The sequence below is a fragment of the Megalobrama amblycephala genome, linkage group LG1, assembly GCF_018812025.1.
Source record: "Megalobrama amblycephala isolate DHTTF-2021 linkage group LG1, ASM1881202v1, whole genome shotgun sequence".
NCBI classification, from domain to species: domain Eukaryota; kingdom Metazoa; phylum Chordata; class Actinopteri; order Cypriniformes; family Xenocyprididae; genus Megalobrama; species Megalobrama amblycephala.
The window spans coordinates 865,903-884,100 of record NC_063044.1 but is presented as its reverse complement, the minus strand read 5'-3'; the positions used below and the strand labels follow the sequence as shown (position 1 = coordinate 884,100).

General features: G+C 37.6%; 2 protein-coding genes and 2 long non-coding RNA genes across 4 annotated transcripts in view; 1 reads left to right on the top strand and 3 right to left on the bottom strand.

Moving 5' to 3' along the window:
- The window catches only part of LOC125244219 (meiosis inhibitor protein 1-like), a 13,740-nt gene extending 11,447 nt beyond the window's left edge, over nt 1-2,293 (bottom strand). The window contains exons 1-4 of the mRNA XM_048154309.1: nt 2,265-2,293; nt 435-573; nt 242-353; nt 6-66 (exon numbers count right to left, since the gene is read on the bottom strand). Of these exons, the coding sequence (XP_048010266.1) occupies nt 6-66; nt 242-266 (86 nt within the window). The 5' untranslated portion in view covers nt 267-353; nt 435-573; nt 2,265-2,293. The remainder of the gene's footprint in view (nt 1-5; nt 67-241; nt 354-434; nt 574-2,264) is intronic.
- A 42-nt stretch (nt 2,294-2,335) lies between these two features.
- On the bottom strand, nt 2,336-2,705 carry LOC125250428. The gene is made up of 3 exons (XR_007180796.1): nt 2,639-2,705; nt 2,476-2,551; nt 2,336-2,368 (listed from the first exon to the last, which is right to left on the bottom strand). It is a non-coding gene; the product is annotated as an uncharacterized LOC125250428 (long non-coding RNA).
- An 8-nt stretch (nt 2,706-2,713) lies between these two features.
- On the bottom strand, nt 2,714-8,112 carry LOC125250406 (meiosis inhibitor protein 1-like). Its single transcript, XM_048162971.1, has 11 exons — nt 7,832-8,112; nt 7,632-7,740; nt 7,297-7,347; nt 6,979-7,052; nt 6,764-6,869; nt 5,480-5,683; nt 5,132-5,244; nt 4,855-4,969; nt 4,568-4,687; nt 4,311-4,410; nt 2,714-2,807 (listed from the first exon to the last, which is right to left on the bottom strand). The coding sequence occupies exons 1-11, from the start codon at nt 7,946-7,948 to the stop codon at nt 2,714-2,716; spliced, it is 1,203 nt and encodes a 400-aa protein (XP_048018928.1). The 5' UTR covers nt 7,949-8,112.
- A 2,183-nt stretch (nt 8,113-10,295) lies between these two features.
- LOC125244172 lies at nt 10,296-14,147 on the top strand. The gene is made up of 4 exons (XR_007179247.1): nt 10,296-10,452; nt 10,553-10,609; nt 11,119-11,192; nt 13,953-14,147. It is a non-coding gene; the product is annotated as an uncharacterized LOC125244172 (long non-coding RNA).
- The last annotated feature ends 4,051 nt before the right edge of the window (nt 14,148-18,198 follow it).

Here is an 18,198-nt window from a genome sequence, read left to right as displayed (position 1 = left end):
TTCACCTGTTCCCTGAACACAGCAGAGCTTTACTGTCCACAGTCAGTCTGATGAATCCAGACGCAGCTGACAAACACACACAGAGAATGAGCAGTTCTGATCATGTGACTGAACAACACAAATCACAGATGAACTGAATCAGAACAATTGGCAATGAAAATAAAGCAAGTGATTGTGATAAAAGATCACAAGCATCTGATTCTGAGAAGCTGTGACCTCTGACCCCTGGGTCGTGTCTTACCGAGCTTCTTGGAGAAGGAGGTCATGTGAGCAGGACACAGAGCAAACTGACACGACAGGACCGAGAGGAAGAGCTGCAGCGTCTGTGGAGACGAGACCCGCTCACACACGCCCTACACACACACACACACACAGATGTTAGTGTACCTGTAGAGTTCAGTCAGTGTGTGTGTGTGTGTGTGTGAGAGACTCACAGTGACCGCAGGGATGCAGATCGTGTCACAGCAGTGCAGCAGAAACACACACACCGACTCCAGCGTCTCCTGCTGCTGCGCTGGAGCTGAACACACACCGTCTATCAGAGCCAGCTCACACACACACACCTCCAGCAACCTACACACACACACACACACACACACACACACACACACACACATGTTCAGATGCTCTAACACAGGCCTTCCCAAACAACTGGGGTTTGAGTTCAATCTGATAATAAATGTTAAAAAATACAAACAAATGTCAATAAAAAAATGTACAAAACAAGAAACTTGAGGCTTCTGATTATCAAGAAGGCTCAGGTGTTTGGCCTGTCGTCTACTCACTGTTTGGCTCGTTATGTCTTTATTTGTCTATTCTATGTACAGCACTTTGGCCAACCAATTTTATATTTTAAATTGCATATCTTTTTTTTTTTTTTTTTTTAAATAAAAGTGTTGGTTTGCCACGTGTTAGTTTTCCTACATCTTTAAACTTTTAGACTTACAAATCAGGACCATCTTTGATAGATGAACAAATAATGTTTTTAGTCATCACATTAAACATAACATTTAAATTGGTTCATATTTAGAGCTTCGAAGTGCTGGAAAAAGTGTGAATCACTTGAAAAGTGCTTGAAAAATAAATGAATTGAATTGAATGTTCAAATGTCAAATTAAAATAAACAATTTTAAAATCAAAATATTTAAATAATTAAATTATAATGCAAAATTAAAATAATTTAAAAATAAAAACTATCAAATAGAAAACTAATAATTAACTAAATCGAAATTAATCAATTAAACTAAAGTAATAAACAAAACACGCTTTTAAAATGAATAGGATTATAGATTAGGTAAATTAAAAAATGTACAATAATCCAAATAAAACACACAAAAAATGTATAAAATCATGCAAATTTAAAATTAAAATATTACAATTTAAAATAAAACAAATCTACATTATACACTAACTTAAATTATGAAAATGTCAAATAAAATGCAAAATCACAAAAATAAAATAAATATTAATTGAAATTAAAAAAAACAATCAAAACAAAACATTTACCAAAAATGAATCAAATCACAAAAGGTAGAATTAATAAATTATTTTAAAAATCATAAAACCTCCTGTTCTCCTCACCTGCACACTTCCCTTGTCACCTCATAAAACCTGCATCATTGTCAGCACTCATATATTGCACTCACTCCCTGATTGGTCCGTTCTCTGTTGTGTTAACGTGTATTTTGTGTTCCTGCCTTGGTTTATTCTATAAAAGTTTGTATTGTGGAAATCCGTATCTGCCTCGTCTCTCTACACCAGTACCGTAAAGAAGAACGGACCACAGAACGACCGGATTTTCCAAACAATTAATCATAAAAATGTTAAGGTCGTTCGCTGGATTAAATAATTTATCTCCCTGTTTCTGGAAAAAGCAGTCAAAAAGCGAAACCATAAATTCCATTTTATGAAAAAACTGATTGGGTTCAATGGGTGTCTGTCTCTAAAAACACGGTTATGTATTGAACCTTTCCAGATTGCCTGCCCCAAAATGCCTCTAATAAGCGGAGGAGGAGGAGGAAAGCGGCTTAACATTAGAAAACCATAAATGTGAGCCCGCTCCATGTGTTGATAAAATATTAACTTCAAGCCCGCTCCATCTCAGGGCTCCAGAACTTCAAGCCCGCTCCATGTCTCCAAGCCCGCTCCAGTGTCTCCAGAGCCCGCTATTTCCAGAGTTTAAGCCCGCTCCAATAGATGTGTGAATGGCTTGATCTCACGCATGACGTCTGCTGTCAAAGAGTGTGTGTGTGTGAGTGACTGACCGACAGGCGGCATCGAAGCATGTGAGCGTCTGCAGAGCCAAGTAGTCTCCGCACACTCCTGCAGAGCCAAGTGCTGACACTGACTCAGGACCAGAGCAGCTCTCCTGAAGTGAACACACACAAACACACACACACACACACACACACACACACACACACGTATGAGTGGATCAGACTCGTCACATGACCACTGCTCAGAACACACACTCACTCTGCACTTGGACATCACGGCCTCCACGACTCTCCTGACGTCTGAGTATTGAACCGGACTGGACTGATGATTCGGCCTGTGAAGTCCCACACGTGTGACAGTGAGTGTTTGTTGTGCACTACAGATGATATCATGAATGCATATGTGTGTGTGTGTGTGTGACCTGAGCAGGACGGCAGCGGCTCGTACCGCACACATGGACACCTGCAGACAGGAAGTGGCCACAGCCTAAAATATTTTAGTTAAAAATAGATGTGTGAATGGCCATGATGACATCACACACAGCTGTGAACTCAGAGGCGGTCGGGAACAGACGCACGGCTGCAGGCTGCCTGCACACACACACACACACACACACACACACACACATATAAATGTCATCACTGATTAAAACTGAAATGAATATGGTCAATCCAGAGCAGACATGTTTAACTGCTGTAGCTCATCCACACTGTGTGCATGAAACAGACGGTGACGGCGCCAGAACCAGAATTGAGTAGTGCTGAGAGGATTTGTAATCATACATTTACTATTGTTTTGCATTAATAAGTGCAGTTACTAATAATATCGCATGTTCATTTCTTGGAAATGCGCATTTGGTAGAAAAGCACTGAGCTTGAGTTGAGATGCAGATAAAATGAACTTTTATTAACAACAAAATAAGATTTGTAGGGAAATATTTAAATATTCTACTCTTATTAAATGCATCATTATTCTTCTGTAGTATCATAATGAACTGACTGAGAGCTTCAGTGATTATAAAAGGAACGCTCTTTACTTGCTCTCTGTGTAATTCACTACACGTTATGATGCATTACATCTTTTCATAAATAACTGTAACCAAAGTTAAAATGCATTATAATTTAAGTTTATGAAATTGCAATAAAAATATGTTTATAATGCATTATACATAAAGGCTTTAAGTGTTGTGGTTTTTGTTTTTCATGAGACTTTGTGACTTTTTCTACTTCCAACTTCAGTACAAAAAGTGTCAAAATTGATCACTTGACAATTTAACATTTTATAAAAGAAATGTTATTACATTTTTAAATATAAATGTTTAAGCAAAACATCTGAAAAAATATATACTATGGTGTGGAAATGACTAATAAGTCAACAAGTGCTCCTCTGCTGCCATTTACAGGTTACAGTGGTAATTTCATATCTTTTTTTTTTTTTTTTTTTTTAATAAAAGTGTTGGTTTGCCACGTGTTAGTTTTCCTACATCTTTAAACTTTAGACTTACAAATCGGGACCATGTTTGAGATATGAACAAATAATGTTTTTGGTCATCACATTAAACATAACATTTAAATTGGTTAATATTTAGAGCTTTGAAGTGCTGGAAAAAGTGTGAAGCACTTGAATTTCACTCTCAAAAAGGTAGTACGAACCCTGAGAGAAATAATGTAAAAACATGTGACTATTTCTGCCACAATACCATGGTTACAGTTAACATCACTACATTAAGTCTATGATGAATGTTGGTGATTTGTGAAGTGAAAAGCCTTCTTCTAGCCTCCTGGTTTCCGGTGCCACCACCACGTTGCCCAACTGACAAGAGCTGCAATGGCAAATGAAACCACGCTTCACGTTTGATCTGCGCAGCGTGAGCTCAGAACAGTTTTACTCAAATATGAATCTGTTTCATTTGAACCATTGCAGATATCAGATCAAACAGTGCTGAAGTGGAGTACAACCCCTAATAAAATTTAGACATGCCGGCAGGAAAAAAAGTCACAAAATGCAACCATTTGGTCACAGTCTGGAGTTCTGAGTCTAATAAAAACAACAGAAGTCAGAGGAAAGACAAAAGCAAACGTGTGATGTTTGACCTGTCCAAAATGGCCGACAGCAGCTCCAGTCCTTGTTTCTGCACCTCAGTGTTGGACTTTCCCAGAGTGTCTTTCAGACAGCGCACTAACGGCTCCATACCTCAAACACACACACATTTACACTTACACTTGTGAAGAGTGATGGATTCTGATTAGTGCTAATGTATAAAGAACAGCCTTTAATGGCGGTCAAGTTTTTGCTCATAATCTGGTGTTTGATGAATCGAGAGAAAAGGACAGCAGCAGATGGATCTCACCGTAGACGGCGTGACACTGCGAGAAGAAGAGCGGGTCTTCGGACAGCAGCAGCAAACAGCTGAAGACGGACCACAGCAACACGTCACTGCAGCCGCTGCTCATCACCTCCAGCAGAAACTCTGACACACACACACACATTCATATTCATATGCTGTACTGTTTGTATGTGTGTGATGAATGAAAGACACTCCGACATCAGCGTTGTGATGTACGTCTTATGTATGTCTTTTGGAAGTGTTTGTTGTTGATGTCACAGGCGGATGTGGCAGTTAGTGAAGCATCTCACCGGGTAGATCGGCCTGAATGAAGGCAGCAGTGAAGCGTCGAGGAGCGTGAATCAGTACGGCACACACACAGCGCACAGACACCACCTGAAGAGAGTCCTGAGCGCTCAACAACAACTACAACACACACACACAAACACACATTTAAATCAACATCAGTATTACTTCATAGACATAGATTTTTATTGCCTTTTTTCCCCATTACATATTTTAGTGTGCACTAAAGCATGTGCTGTTAAGTTTTTTTATTTGTGTGTGTGTGTGTGTGTGTGTTCAGACCTTCTTCAGGATGAGCGGCAGTGGTTGATACGGCAGCGGATCTTCAGTGCCGTCCTGCAGATTCATCAACACACACACCACCTCTGAGTACTGACACATCTGCTTCACAACACCTGTGCAGTTAACAGCATTAGTTCAGAGACCGTTTTCTTGTTCTGTACCTGATTGATGTATATTCAAATGATTCACATATCAAATCAAATCAGAACTGAATCAGATCGCAAGCTTGTGAATATACGAATCAAAATGAATCGTGAAATGTGTGTCCTAGTCCTTAGCTAAACACGCTCATAAACCGGCCACATCATGTTCATATTCCCATGTAATGATGAGCGCAGGGAGTCTCACCCAGGCAGTTGACGGTGAGCGCTGTGGTGTGTGTGTTTGAGAGCGTGTGCAGCAGTAACACACACATGCGCTGACGGAGCGTGTCTGGAAGCATCTGGATGGCAGCGGCGGAGCTCCAGATCCTCAACAACACGTAACACACGGCGGCCTTCACCTCTTCATCTGAGAGCAGCAGAGCGGCACACACACACTCCAGCACACGCGCTGCACACACACACACACACACACACACGATAACACCAGCATGAATGAATAAAGCTGCATTTAAAAAACAATCAGAATTAAGGTGCTTTCTAATAATTCAATCATTCAAATTAAATTTAAATAAAACTTCTTTATTAATAATAAATAATTAAAATTGATTTTAAAATAAAATACAATAAAAATATTTGTAATAAAATTAAAATCATTAAAATATACCATTAAAAATAAATCAAAATGATTTTCTAATATTATTAAAATTTAAATCAATAATTAAAAATAAAAAAATATCAAAATAGAATGTTTCAATATTTAAATCAATGAAATAAATTATTTAAAAATAAAGAAACCTAAATGCATTTTTCTTATATTATTAAATAATTAAAGTAATTGAAAAGAATTAAACAATCAAAATAAAACGTTCTATTAATATTAAAATGATTAAAATAAATAATTTTAAAATAAAAACAATATTTTTTTAATATTTGTAAATCATTGAAATAATTAAAAATAAAACAATAAAAATAAAACTTCCTAATATTATTAAAACATTTAAATTAAAAATAAAAACAATCAAAATAAAATGTTCTAATATCAAATTCATTAAAATAAATCATTTTAAAATAAAAATCTAAATAAATCTTTCTAAAATTATTAAATAATTATTTTTTTATATATTTTAAAACTTTCTAATAATATTAAAATCATTAAAATAAATAATTTTAAAATAAAAACAATCAAAATAAAACAAATAATTTAAGCATTAAATTAAGTAAATACAACATTTTTTAAAAAAATAATCAGAATAAAACCTACTAATATTAAATATTAGATAATATAAGTAATATTATTTTTTTTAATAAAACAATAATAATTATATCATTAACTTTTAAATAAATCTTTGTAGAAGACAAATAATCAAAATAAAACACTTACAAAATATTTTACTTATCTGCATGTAATTAACTGACACCAGAGAACCGTTATCATGTGAATATGTTAAATTATTCTTAAATATATTGTGTTAATATTTTAGCAGTAAATGATGCATCAAATGTGAATGTGTTCATCAGACAGTCTTACGGCGGCTGGACGTCAGTGTTTGGCTCAGAGCAGGATGAGCGTCCAGCAGTTTCCCCAAAAACGTCAAGGAAGACAAAGACGCTTTCAGACCGCCAACATCCGTCCACTGAGAGACAGAGACATAATCACACATGGGTAACAATCACACAGACTGAACTAGTGTGTCTGTGTGTGTGTGTGTGTGTGTGTGTGTGTGTGTGTGTGTGTGTTCACACCCGCGAGTGGATCTGGTCCAGGATGAAGAGCAGAAGCCCTTGATTCGGGACGTCCAGCGTCATCTGAAGCAGAACTGAAACACACTTTTCAATCTCATAGATGCCACAGACTTCAAAACATGATCATTCTTGACCAAAAGCTGCTAAAGTGACCCTCTTTTTACACATTTCCAGGGTGAACAGGAGACTACAACAAATATGATTTTGTATTCCTATCATTTGCTCCAATAGCTCAAGAAAAAGCCCACAACTTTCCAAAAGAGGAAAAAACATGGAGAGATTGATTGAAATAACAGAGAGCACATGTTATAAATGTACCCTGTACGGTCTGATCCAGCAGGGATGAATCCACAGCGTTGAACAGCGTTCCTGAAACATAAAAGTTATATTCTTAAGTAAAATATAATGTTTCTCTTTATCAGTGGTTCATATAAAAGATTATCATGAACAAAACACATACACCTTGTCATACACCTTATTTTCCACAATAATCCAAAAAGCCAATGAAAAATCTAATATACGCAAGAGATTTTGTAAATTACACATATTTTACAATAAAAAAATAGTAGTTGATTAATCAAACCCTTCAAAACAGATAAAACAAGCCCAAATAATGAATAAACCAACACAAGAACCATGAGTGTCTTTCTTACTCAGCAATGATGAGATGAAGTTTATTCTTCGTTCCTCTTCGCAATACAGCAGCTCCCGAACCGCGGCCACGCGCATCACGGCCACGAGCGCCGCGCGCTTGCGCACCGCCTGAGGGAACGTCAATCGTGAGCTTCCACACGGCGGCGCTCGGTAAATGGTGTTTTTTATTTTACATTTATCCAAATATTACTGTTCTTACCGATACATCCGATCTGTCCATCATCTCCACAACGCAAGCGACGCAAATGCCGCCGCGCTCCCACCGCGGCCCGTGACCGTCGTGAATCCTCTCACAGATTACGTCTGAACTCGACATTTTTCACGTTATGCGACACGAAATTGACTGATGTGATGATTCTGAATGAGATTTATAGATTAAAAGACTAAATTCAAATCTCAAATTTGAATTACAGACTGGCTGCGCGAGGTCGAGCACGTCGGCGAGAGTCAGTCTGACCAATCAGAGCAAGATCACGAGACCCATTAACCAATCAAATCCAGCAATGGGAAAATACGTTAAACGGGTTTCAAACGACAGTTATAAATAGCAAATAAAATGGGGGATGAGGGGATGTTTTGAGATAATATTATAGTGGGTTAAATTTCATTTTCATGAAAATATTTTGTCTTTTTACATGTATACGGTAGGTTATTTTATATTATTGAGATACTATTATTTTTTAACTATTAACTAAATCCAACATGAACTAAAATGCAGAAATGTGTTTATATGGATGATATTGTTTTAATGGTTAAAATGCAGTCAGTAAATTTCCTTTGGCATAGATTCGACCCAAATAAACAGCTGAGCTGAGGTGTGACCCAGATTAGATTGTGTTTGTTGGCCCAAATCTGTTACAGAACTAAACCAAAAGAGTGCCATAACTCCACCATAGTGAACCAAATAATAAAAACGAATGTGGCCCATATGTGAAGATTGTATTATATAGGCTAATTCTTGTATGGTTGAGTTCTTTAAGGGGCTGATGTGGTCCACATGTGACTGACACAATGAAAGCCATTATTTAACCACATCTACATTTTTATTATTATTATTATTATTATTATTATTTAAAATATCCATTAAACAGTAAAACTGAAACTTAGATATTTTTTCATCATTATATTAAAACAATTGCCCTATTAAAATTGATTGTAAATCTGTTTCTATCACCAAAATACATATCATAAATGCTGCTGTGCAGCCATTTTTTAATTAACATTATTAATAATGTTAACATTATGTAAATTACTTTCCTAATCATTCAAAATGAAGACTACTTAGGCTATTTTTAGACATATAATACGCCCCCAACTTTTGCATATACCAGCCCATGATCAAGGCATTAGACAAGCCAGTATTAACGTCTGGAGCAGCACAGCCAAATCGACAGACTTTATGCAGGTAAGCAAGCAAGGACAATTTAGTGAAAAATGGCAGATGGAGCGATAATAACTGACATGATCCATGATATCATGATAGTTTTAGTGATATTCAGGGTTCAAAATGAGGGGGGTCTGGGGGGGTCCCGGACCCTCCATAAGTCATTAGGGACCCCCCATAAGAATTCATTTTTGGATTTTGGGGGGTCCCTGACAAATATATTTTAACATTAAAAATGATTGTGAAAATTATAGGTTTTAGTGACGTTTTGTATTTATAACAGTAATTAATTTATTTCCTAGCGCGAGGCAGCAATCAGGTCAGCTATTAGCCGAATGAGTTCCTATACAGCGTCACAGATTGTTGTTGTGGTGCTCCCGCAGACACGGACTAGATAAACGCGGCAAAACGAGACATACAAAGAGTGAAATCCTGAATGAAAATCCTGTAAGGGCTTCGATTGTGTTTATATCTCCATAATTGCTTATAGTAAAATATTAGGAGTTCGAGTTCCTATATCAAAAGTTGCATTAACTAGATACCCAGTGTAATGATTAGAAGAGTACGTTTGTCAACGTTTCTTGCTAGCTGTAACTTATGTGTATGAAGCCAAATGATCTGCCAGCTAACAGCAGACCTAGCAGCTAGACTAGTTATTCAAAGCTAGCTTAACAACCTACTTGTCCAGTCAGTGATTACGAAAGATAAATCAGGACTTACACTCTTAAAAATAAAGGTTCTTAAATGGTTCTTTGGCAGGGTATATGGTTCCATGAAGAACCTTTACTATCCAAAGAACCTTTCCATTGCACAAAAGGTTCTTTGTAGTACAGAAAGGTTCTTTAGACTATAAAATGGTTCTTCACACTCAAGAGTCTCATGTTGTGTGTGTGTGTGTGTGTGTGTATATATATATATATATATATATATATATATATATATATATATATATATATAGGCTATATATCATTATTATTATTATTATTATTCAGGAAAGTGAAAAAATATAAATAATGCAATATAAAGGCTCACTGAAAATCTTTGAAAATATAGTTATGTGACTTCGAAGGCGTTGTTCATTAATTTATTATTTAACAAAAAGCAAAGTTTAGTAAAAAAAATTCTGTAGTAATGTTTTAAAATTTGTTTTAAACCCTTTGTAAAGGGTTTGCCTTGCCTAAATGAATAGTTCGTAGAACTACAAAATGAGATTCAAATTCGCGATTGAATAATAATGTAATATAATGCAATATAATTTAATGACATTTTAAATTGTTTATGTAGTGTTTTAATTCAAGATGCTTATTTAAGTGCTGCGTGACGTGTTTATAACGGGCGTGCGCTGCTGCGCGCTGAGTTGCCATGGAAACGGGCCAGCAACACCAACTGACAAGTTTAAGAACTCCGTCTTTCACTGTTATTTTCACTGCTTTCAGGTGAGTTTAACCCCTAAAATCACACGAGAAATACACACAACTGTTGTTGTCACTTTCTTACATGTAATTGACACGCTTCTGTTGAATATTTACTTCATAGAAATGGTTCCGGAGTCTTCGAAAAAGTCTGTTAGCATCTCAACCGTTTTCCGAAGAGGTAACGTATGCTAAACTCATATTTATGAAAGTTTGGGCTTTTAACCACATCTTTATGTGTAGGTGAGCGGTTTTGATAGCTTTGTAAAGGGTTTGCCGGCGGTTTGCCAATGGTTTATTTGAAGTTGGCTAATTATTTATTTAACCTAAAATATACGCTGTAACGTAGCATGTTAATCGGTGACGTCACTTAATACACGCAGCGTGAAAATTTGCTGCAAACTATTGATGACAGATGAGAAAGCTCATTAAATAACTTCATAGTATTTTTTTTTCTCACAACATATTTGCTTATGACCATGCATCTGTTATATTACAGTTTAGGAAAGCTTTGGCATCCAAACATGAGTGATACTACTATGAGCAATGTTAAATAAGTAAATTTAAAAACATATATATATATATATATATATATATAAATAACTTTTTTTCTTTTTTGCTCTGTTTTAACAAACCTACCTGGCACTGCATGCTAAATATTATATGACAAATTGCATGTTATGTTTCTAGATTCTTCCATGCTGATGGCCGTGCAGCAGAATTGGAGCGGAACTCAATCATACACTAATGTTCAAAAGTTTGAGGTTGGTGCAATTTATTTTGTTTTGTTTTTAAAAAGAAAGTCTCACCACTGCTGCATTTATTTGATTAAAAATACAGTAAGAATAGAAATATTGTAAAATATTATCACAATTTTAAAAATACCCGTTTTCTATGTGAATATATTTTAAACTGTAATGTATTGTAATGTATTATGTAATGCACACATTTAACGACTAGCTAAAACATTCTAAGACTGAGCTCAACACACAGCGATTGTTTCCTTCGACTGAAGCAGATTAACATACTTACACATGGAAATTGAACACCGATTGTAATTGCAGACTGAACGCAACTGGCTCTGACTGGACGCGTTTGAGCACGATCAGGCATAAGTATCAATTTACATTCATAATCGGCCTTAGAATCATTAAGTGTGTGCGCGGCTTTAGTTGACTGGTAATGATAATCTTTGCAGGAGTGACGGTGATGACCAGGAACTGGGATGAAGCAGACGACAGATGACGGAAGACAGATGACAAGAATCCACAAAGGCAGGTAGGTACACAGGTTGGTATCGTGAAGGAGTCTGTTCGTGTACGTAGAGATGAGACCAGACAAAGAAGTGCAGGTTGTGAATGTGATTATGGTGTGCATTGATGAGGAGGTGCTGGTGCGGTGAATCAGAATTCCAGGGAGAGTGAACAAGTGGGCGGAGCGTGCTGATCTGGTTACGATGGGTTGATTGTGGTCTGAGATGGCTGCGACTCCACCCCCTCCTCCACGGGCGGCTCCTGACGGCCGGATGGTACGACGACGGGGCCTACCTCGACCCCTAGGAGCTGGCGATCTAGGTGTTCAGTGTGAAGAACAGCTGGATCCAGAATGTCATCACGGCAATCCATGAGTGATCCTCAGGGCCATAGTCCTCCCAGTCAATGCGGTATTCAAGTCTCTGGCCCCTCTGTCATGAGTCGAGGGCGGCCCTGACCCGGTGGAAAACTTTCTCGTCTGCGAGCTCGGGAAGAGGAGGTACCTTATCACCACCAGATTGTGTGAAGGGAGACAACAAAGGTTCAGAGTGAGGTTTTAGGAGTGACACATGGAATGATGGTGAAATGCGGTAGTGTGGTGGAAGATTGAGCCTGTAGGTGACCTCATTGATCTGCCTCTGCACAGTGAACGGACCTATGTAACAGGGACTCAGCTTATGGCAGGGCAGGCGGAGACGGATGTCCCATGTCAAGAGCCACACCTTCTGACCTGGTTGGTAGCAAGGGGTCTGTGTTCTTCGTGTGTCAGCCTGCCTCTTGTGTCTCTGCACTGCCTGTTGGAGATGCACGTGAGCCGAGTCCCACACCCTCTCGCTCTGCTGGAACCAGTGGTTGACAGTTGGAACCTCCAAGGGCTCACCAGACCAGGGGAATAAGGGAGGCTGGTATCCAAGGATGCACTGGAATGGGGTGAGCCGGTGGTGGATTGCCTGAGGGAGTTCTGGCCGTACTCCACCCAGGAGAGGAATTGGCTCCAGCTATCCTGGTTCTGGTGGCAGTAGGACCTCAGGTACCTCCTGATCTCCTGGATCTTCCGCTCAGTCTGCCCGTTAGTTTGCGGGAGATAACCAGAGGAGAGGCTCAAAGAAACTCCCAGGAGTTTGAAGAATGCTTGCCATACCCGTGAGATGAATTGGGGGACCGCGATCTGATACAATGTCCTCTGGTAGGCCAAAGTGGAAGAACACATTTTGGAAGAGGGCTTCTGCAGCTTCAAATGCAGTAGGTAGACCTTTCAGAGGGATGAGTTTATAAGCCTTGGAGAAGCAATCAGCGATGAAGAACACAGGTATTGTTATCAGATGGTGGAAGGTCGGTCATGAAGTCAATTCCCAGGTGTGACCATGGACGATGTGGAATAGGCAGATAAACCAGCTTCCCCTCTGGCGGTTTGCAGGGAGTGTTGGTAATAGCAAAGACTGAGCATCCCCTGATGTATCAGGAGATATCTTGAGCCATGATGGGCCACCAGTAGCGGTGACGTAAGAGCGAGAGGGTATGTTGACTACCTGGGTGTCCAGAGCCTGGAGACGCGTGAGATGAGTCCATGAGGGATAGACGATTGGCTTGTGGTAGGTAGAGTAGCCCCTCAGGACCTCTCGGCAGAGCAGGATCGGAGTATGTAGCTTGGGTGATTTCTTCATTGATGGACCATTGAATGGGACTGACGATCATGGCACGGAACTGGACGGGAATGCAGACTGGTGAGTATAACAGTTCAGATATGTATAGATGACTTAGCTGACTGGTAATGATAATGTCTCTTTGCATGAGTGACGGTGAAGACCGGGAACTGGGAAGCAGATGACAGAAGACAAAGGACGGGAATCCACAATGGCAGGTAGGTACACAGGTTAGTATCGTGAAGGAGTCTGTTTTTGTACGTAGAGATGAGACCAGACAAAGAAGTCCAGGTTGTGAGTGTCTTTATGGTGTGCATTGATGAGGAGGTGCTGGTGAATCAGAATTCCGGGGAGAGTGAACAAGTGGGCGGAGCATGCTGATCTGGTGACGATGGGCTGACTGTGGTCTGAGATGGCTGCGACTCCGTGACAAAAAGTGGTTTGGAGAGTGAATGGATGGATGAATTTGCAAGATTGCACTTTGACTTGCATTGATTTTGTTTCTCTTCTTACTGCTGTTCAGTTTTTTTCTTTTCTTTTTTTGTCATGTCGCATCATTATACTTGTGCTAAAACTATGAAAATTGAGAAACTAATTACATTTTCTTTTCTTTTTTTTTTTGTTACAGGATCCTACCCAGCCCCAATCATTTATCAGAAGGACTGTGAAAACGGGAACTGTTTAAACCACCAGTGGTGGTTTCCACAGGATAGTAGTGGATGAGAGGGGTACTGACATTAAAGGATTAGTTCACTTTCAAATTAAAATTTCCTGATAATTTACTCACCCCCATGTCATCCAAGATCTCCATGACCTTCTCTCTTCAGTTGAAAAGAAATTAAGGTTTTTGATGAAAACATTGCAGGATTTTTCTCCATATAGTGGACTTCAGTGGCCTCCAAAATTACAGTTTCATTGCAGCTTCAAAGCTTTCTACACGATCCCAGACGAGAAATAAGGGTCTTATCTAGTGAAACCATCACTTATTTTCTTAAGAAAATATTAAAATTTTATGCATTTTAGCCATAAATGCTCATCTTGAACTAGCTCTCTTCTTCTTCTCTATTAGAATTCCAGTAGTATAGACACTGCTAAGTGTATTACTGCCCTCCACAGGTCAAAGTTTGAACTAATTGTTATATACTTGCACTAGCATATTGTATATGACAATTTAGTTCAAACTTTGACCTGAGGAGGGCAGTAATACCCCAGAATTCTAATAGAGAAGATGAAGAGAGCTAGTTCAAGATGAGCATTTAAGGTTAAAATGTATAAACAATTTTTTTTTTTTTTTAAATGAGCGATGGTTTCTCTAGATAAGACCCTTATTTCTTGTCTGGGATCCCGTAGAATGCTTTGAAGCTGCAATGAAACTGTAATTTTGACCTTCAACCATTTGGAGGCCATTGAAGTCCACTATATGGAGAAACATCCTGGAATGTTTTCATCTAAAACCTTAATTTCTTTTCGACTGAAGAGAGAAGGACATGAACATCTTGGATGACATGGAGGTGAGTAAATTATCAGGAAAGTGAACTAATCCTTTAACACGTTGTATTCACTGTATTACACACTATAGTGTATATATATATATTTTTAAATTCACTGTGACCATTGAGTACTCAGACTTGACGTTGACGATCATACATTAAAAAGATGATTGCAGTGATCGAGGTTCAGACAGTGTCAAGTCTTAATACTCCAGTACTTGTGCACACCCCTATTAAACGCACAAACACCGTATCAAGGTATGATGTATACTGCAATGATGTATAATGTAAAAGCAATAAATTTTTTAATCATATACTGTATTTTGTCAAGTGTTGTTACTATTGGATTTACTTCTAATGTTTGAAATTATTTTATGAACTATTATATGAACTATTGAAGAACATTTATAGTATGATAAATGTGAGGGTATTGATCTAGAAGAAATGGGGCCATAAAGAACCTTTTCATCAGTGGTTCTTTGTAGAACCTTTAAAAAGAGTTCTTTGTAGTACCAGAAAAGGTTCTTTATGGCACCAAGAAAAAATTGGTTCTTTAAAGAACCTTTCACAAAACGGTTCTTTAGGGAACCAAAAAAGGTTCTTCTATGGCATCGCTATGAAACCCCCTTTTTGGTTCTTCCTGGCACCTTTTTTTTTAAGAGTGTAATTCAAGTCTGTGAGTTGATTAAAGTGAATGTGATTTGAGCATGAATGTACAGTACATGAGAGCTTGGTAAGCTATCTAGGAAGCTAATATTATTTTTCTTAATTTAGAATCCTGCCCATGGAGAGAAAAAGAGGAAAAAGAAAGATCACCGACTTTTTTCAAGGGTAAATTGTGCTTATGTGATAACATGGCTGTTGTTGGGGGAAATTGAAGATATCAGGGATGCAAAAACAGCGCGCTTTTCGGCGCCTCCCGCCTAGTGTTTCTTTTACTCTCTATGGCAGGGGTGTCCAATCCTGCTCCTGGAGGGACACTGTCCAGCAGAGTTTAGCTCCAACCCCAATTAAACACACCTGAACCAGCTAATCAAGGTTTTTAGGCATAAAGGAAACTGCCAGGCAAGTGTGTTGTGGTAAGTTGGGGCTAAACTCTGCAGGACAGTGGCCCTTCAGGACCGGGTTTGGACACCCCTGCTCTATGGTATCTGCAACTGCATCAAATTCTCATCAAATTCTGCTTAAAAAAACTCCCTGTCAATACAGAAAGAAATATGCTGTAACTAAATATATCTATTTACTATTAATCTATATTTTTTTAACAAAGAGGTGGGGGGGGGGCCTTCAGAACCTTTAATAATTAAATTTTAGGGGACCCCCCCAAGAGTCCTAAGTCATTTCGAACCCTGGTTATATTTGTAAATTGTCTTTCTAAATGTTTCGTTAGCATGTTGCTAATGTACTGTTAAATGTGGTTAAAGTTACCATCGTTTCTTACTTTCACGGAGACAAGAGCGTCGTTATTTTCATTATTAAACACTTGCAGTCTGTATAATTCATAAACACAACTTCATTCTTTATAAATCTCTCCAACAGTGTGTAATGTTAGCTTTAGCCACGGAGCACAATCAAACTCATTCAGAATCAAATGTAAACATCCAAATATATACTACACTTACATGATCTGAGGCTGCATGATGAACACTTTGTCAAGATCCATTTTGAGGGTTACATTAGCTGTGTGAACTTTGTTTATGCAATGTATTATAGAGTTGCGAGCTTGGGGGCAGGGAGTGCGAGCATTTAAAGGGGACACGAACTGAATTGACACATTTTTAATTACGCCCAAAAATAGGCAGCTAAAAAAATGTATAATACAAAATCTATATCTGAAACTTCACAGACACATTCAGGGGGCACCTTAGACTTATATTACATCTTGTGAAAAAGGGTTTTAGGGCACCTTTAATGAACCCGACTGTTGCGTCACAGTCTGTGTTATGTTGAGATTCGCCTGTTTTTCAGTGGTCTTACACAAATCAAATTTACATAAGAAGGAGGAAACAATAGTGTGTTTGAGACTCACTGTATGTCATTTCCACAGAACTCTAATTATTTAACTATGCCGAGGTAAATTCAGTTTTACAATCTAGGGCACCTTTAAAGGGTCATAAAACCCCACATTGTAAACAGATATGTATAGGCTGCACATCATTGAAAACACTAAAGGTACTTATTATTTTATTAAAAAAATTAAATTAGTTATTTTTTGCATTTTTCAGAGTTATTTCTGTCTTCTGGTTTGAAAAGCAAACTATATTGTCTTTTCATGGTTTCCGTATATATATTGAAGAAAGATACACTGACACCACAAGGATTAATTTTTCAATTGCACAATAAAACGAAGCATCCCAGAACACCTGAATGAGTTGAAGTAGATATACTGATTTCATATAAATAAATGGGAAAATAAATAACATATTGTTAAAAAAATATGCAGCTGCCATTTCAATGATGTTGCTATGTTCTTCTGTTACCTCACCTTATGAAGATTTAAAACGGGGTCATCCCTCTGGAAATAAAATAAATAATGTCCAAAATCAGTGGCCTAATAAAGATTTTTGCAACCTTTTGTTATTCTCTGCCATGCGTTGTTTTGACCATGTGTGACTTGTGTACCTGGATATACAGTTATGATCACTGATATAAATGGACAAGTTATTTTGATACACAAACATTCATTATTTGGCATATATTCAGGTTGATTGGGAAACTTTTCCCATCTCAACAGCAAAAAGTGTCCCAGTCAACCTGAATTCACTGGTCATTAATGTTCATAAACATGCATGTTCTTCATGAGGTTTTAATTAGGGGCACATTTGGCCTCATGAAATTTTGAAAGAAAAAAAAACATTTTTAAACTATCTATGTCATATCACAAATCCTGGCCTTTGCTTTTGATTAATAGATGCTTTGTATAATGTGTTATGGAGTGAACATATGATATTATGTGAGACATTTAATGACATTTTGTTTTTGTACAAAAAGGTGGGCATAGAGTTGCCAACAACAAACTTTAGCTACTGTAGCAGTCCCTTAATATATGAATAAGAAAGCTATTCTCAGATCAAAAAATTACATTTTTTAGTCTTAAAGATTTTGACATAATTAAATAGATTAAAAAAGACATTTCTAATGTTACAAAAGATTTCAATACTGTTCTTCAAACTTGCTGTTCTGTGAATCATCATGGTTTCCTGTTTTCAGCACTGATAATAGAAGCTAAGAATGTCTCTTGAGCAGCATATCAGAATGATTTCTGAAGGAGTAACAGGAATAAACAGCCATTTAAAATATATTAAAATAGAAACAAATCACAATATTACTGTTTTGCCTATTTTTGATCAAATAAATGCAACCTTGGTGAGCCTAAACATAAAT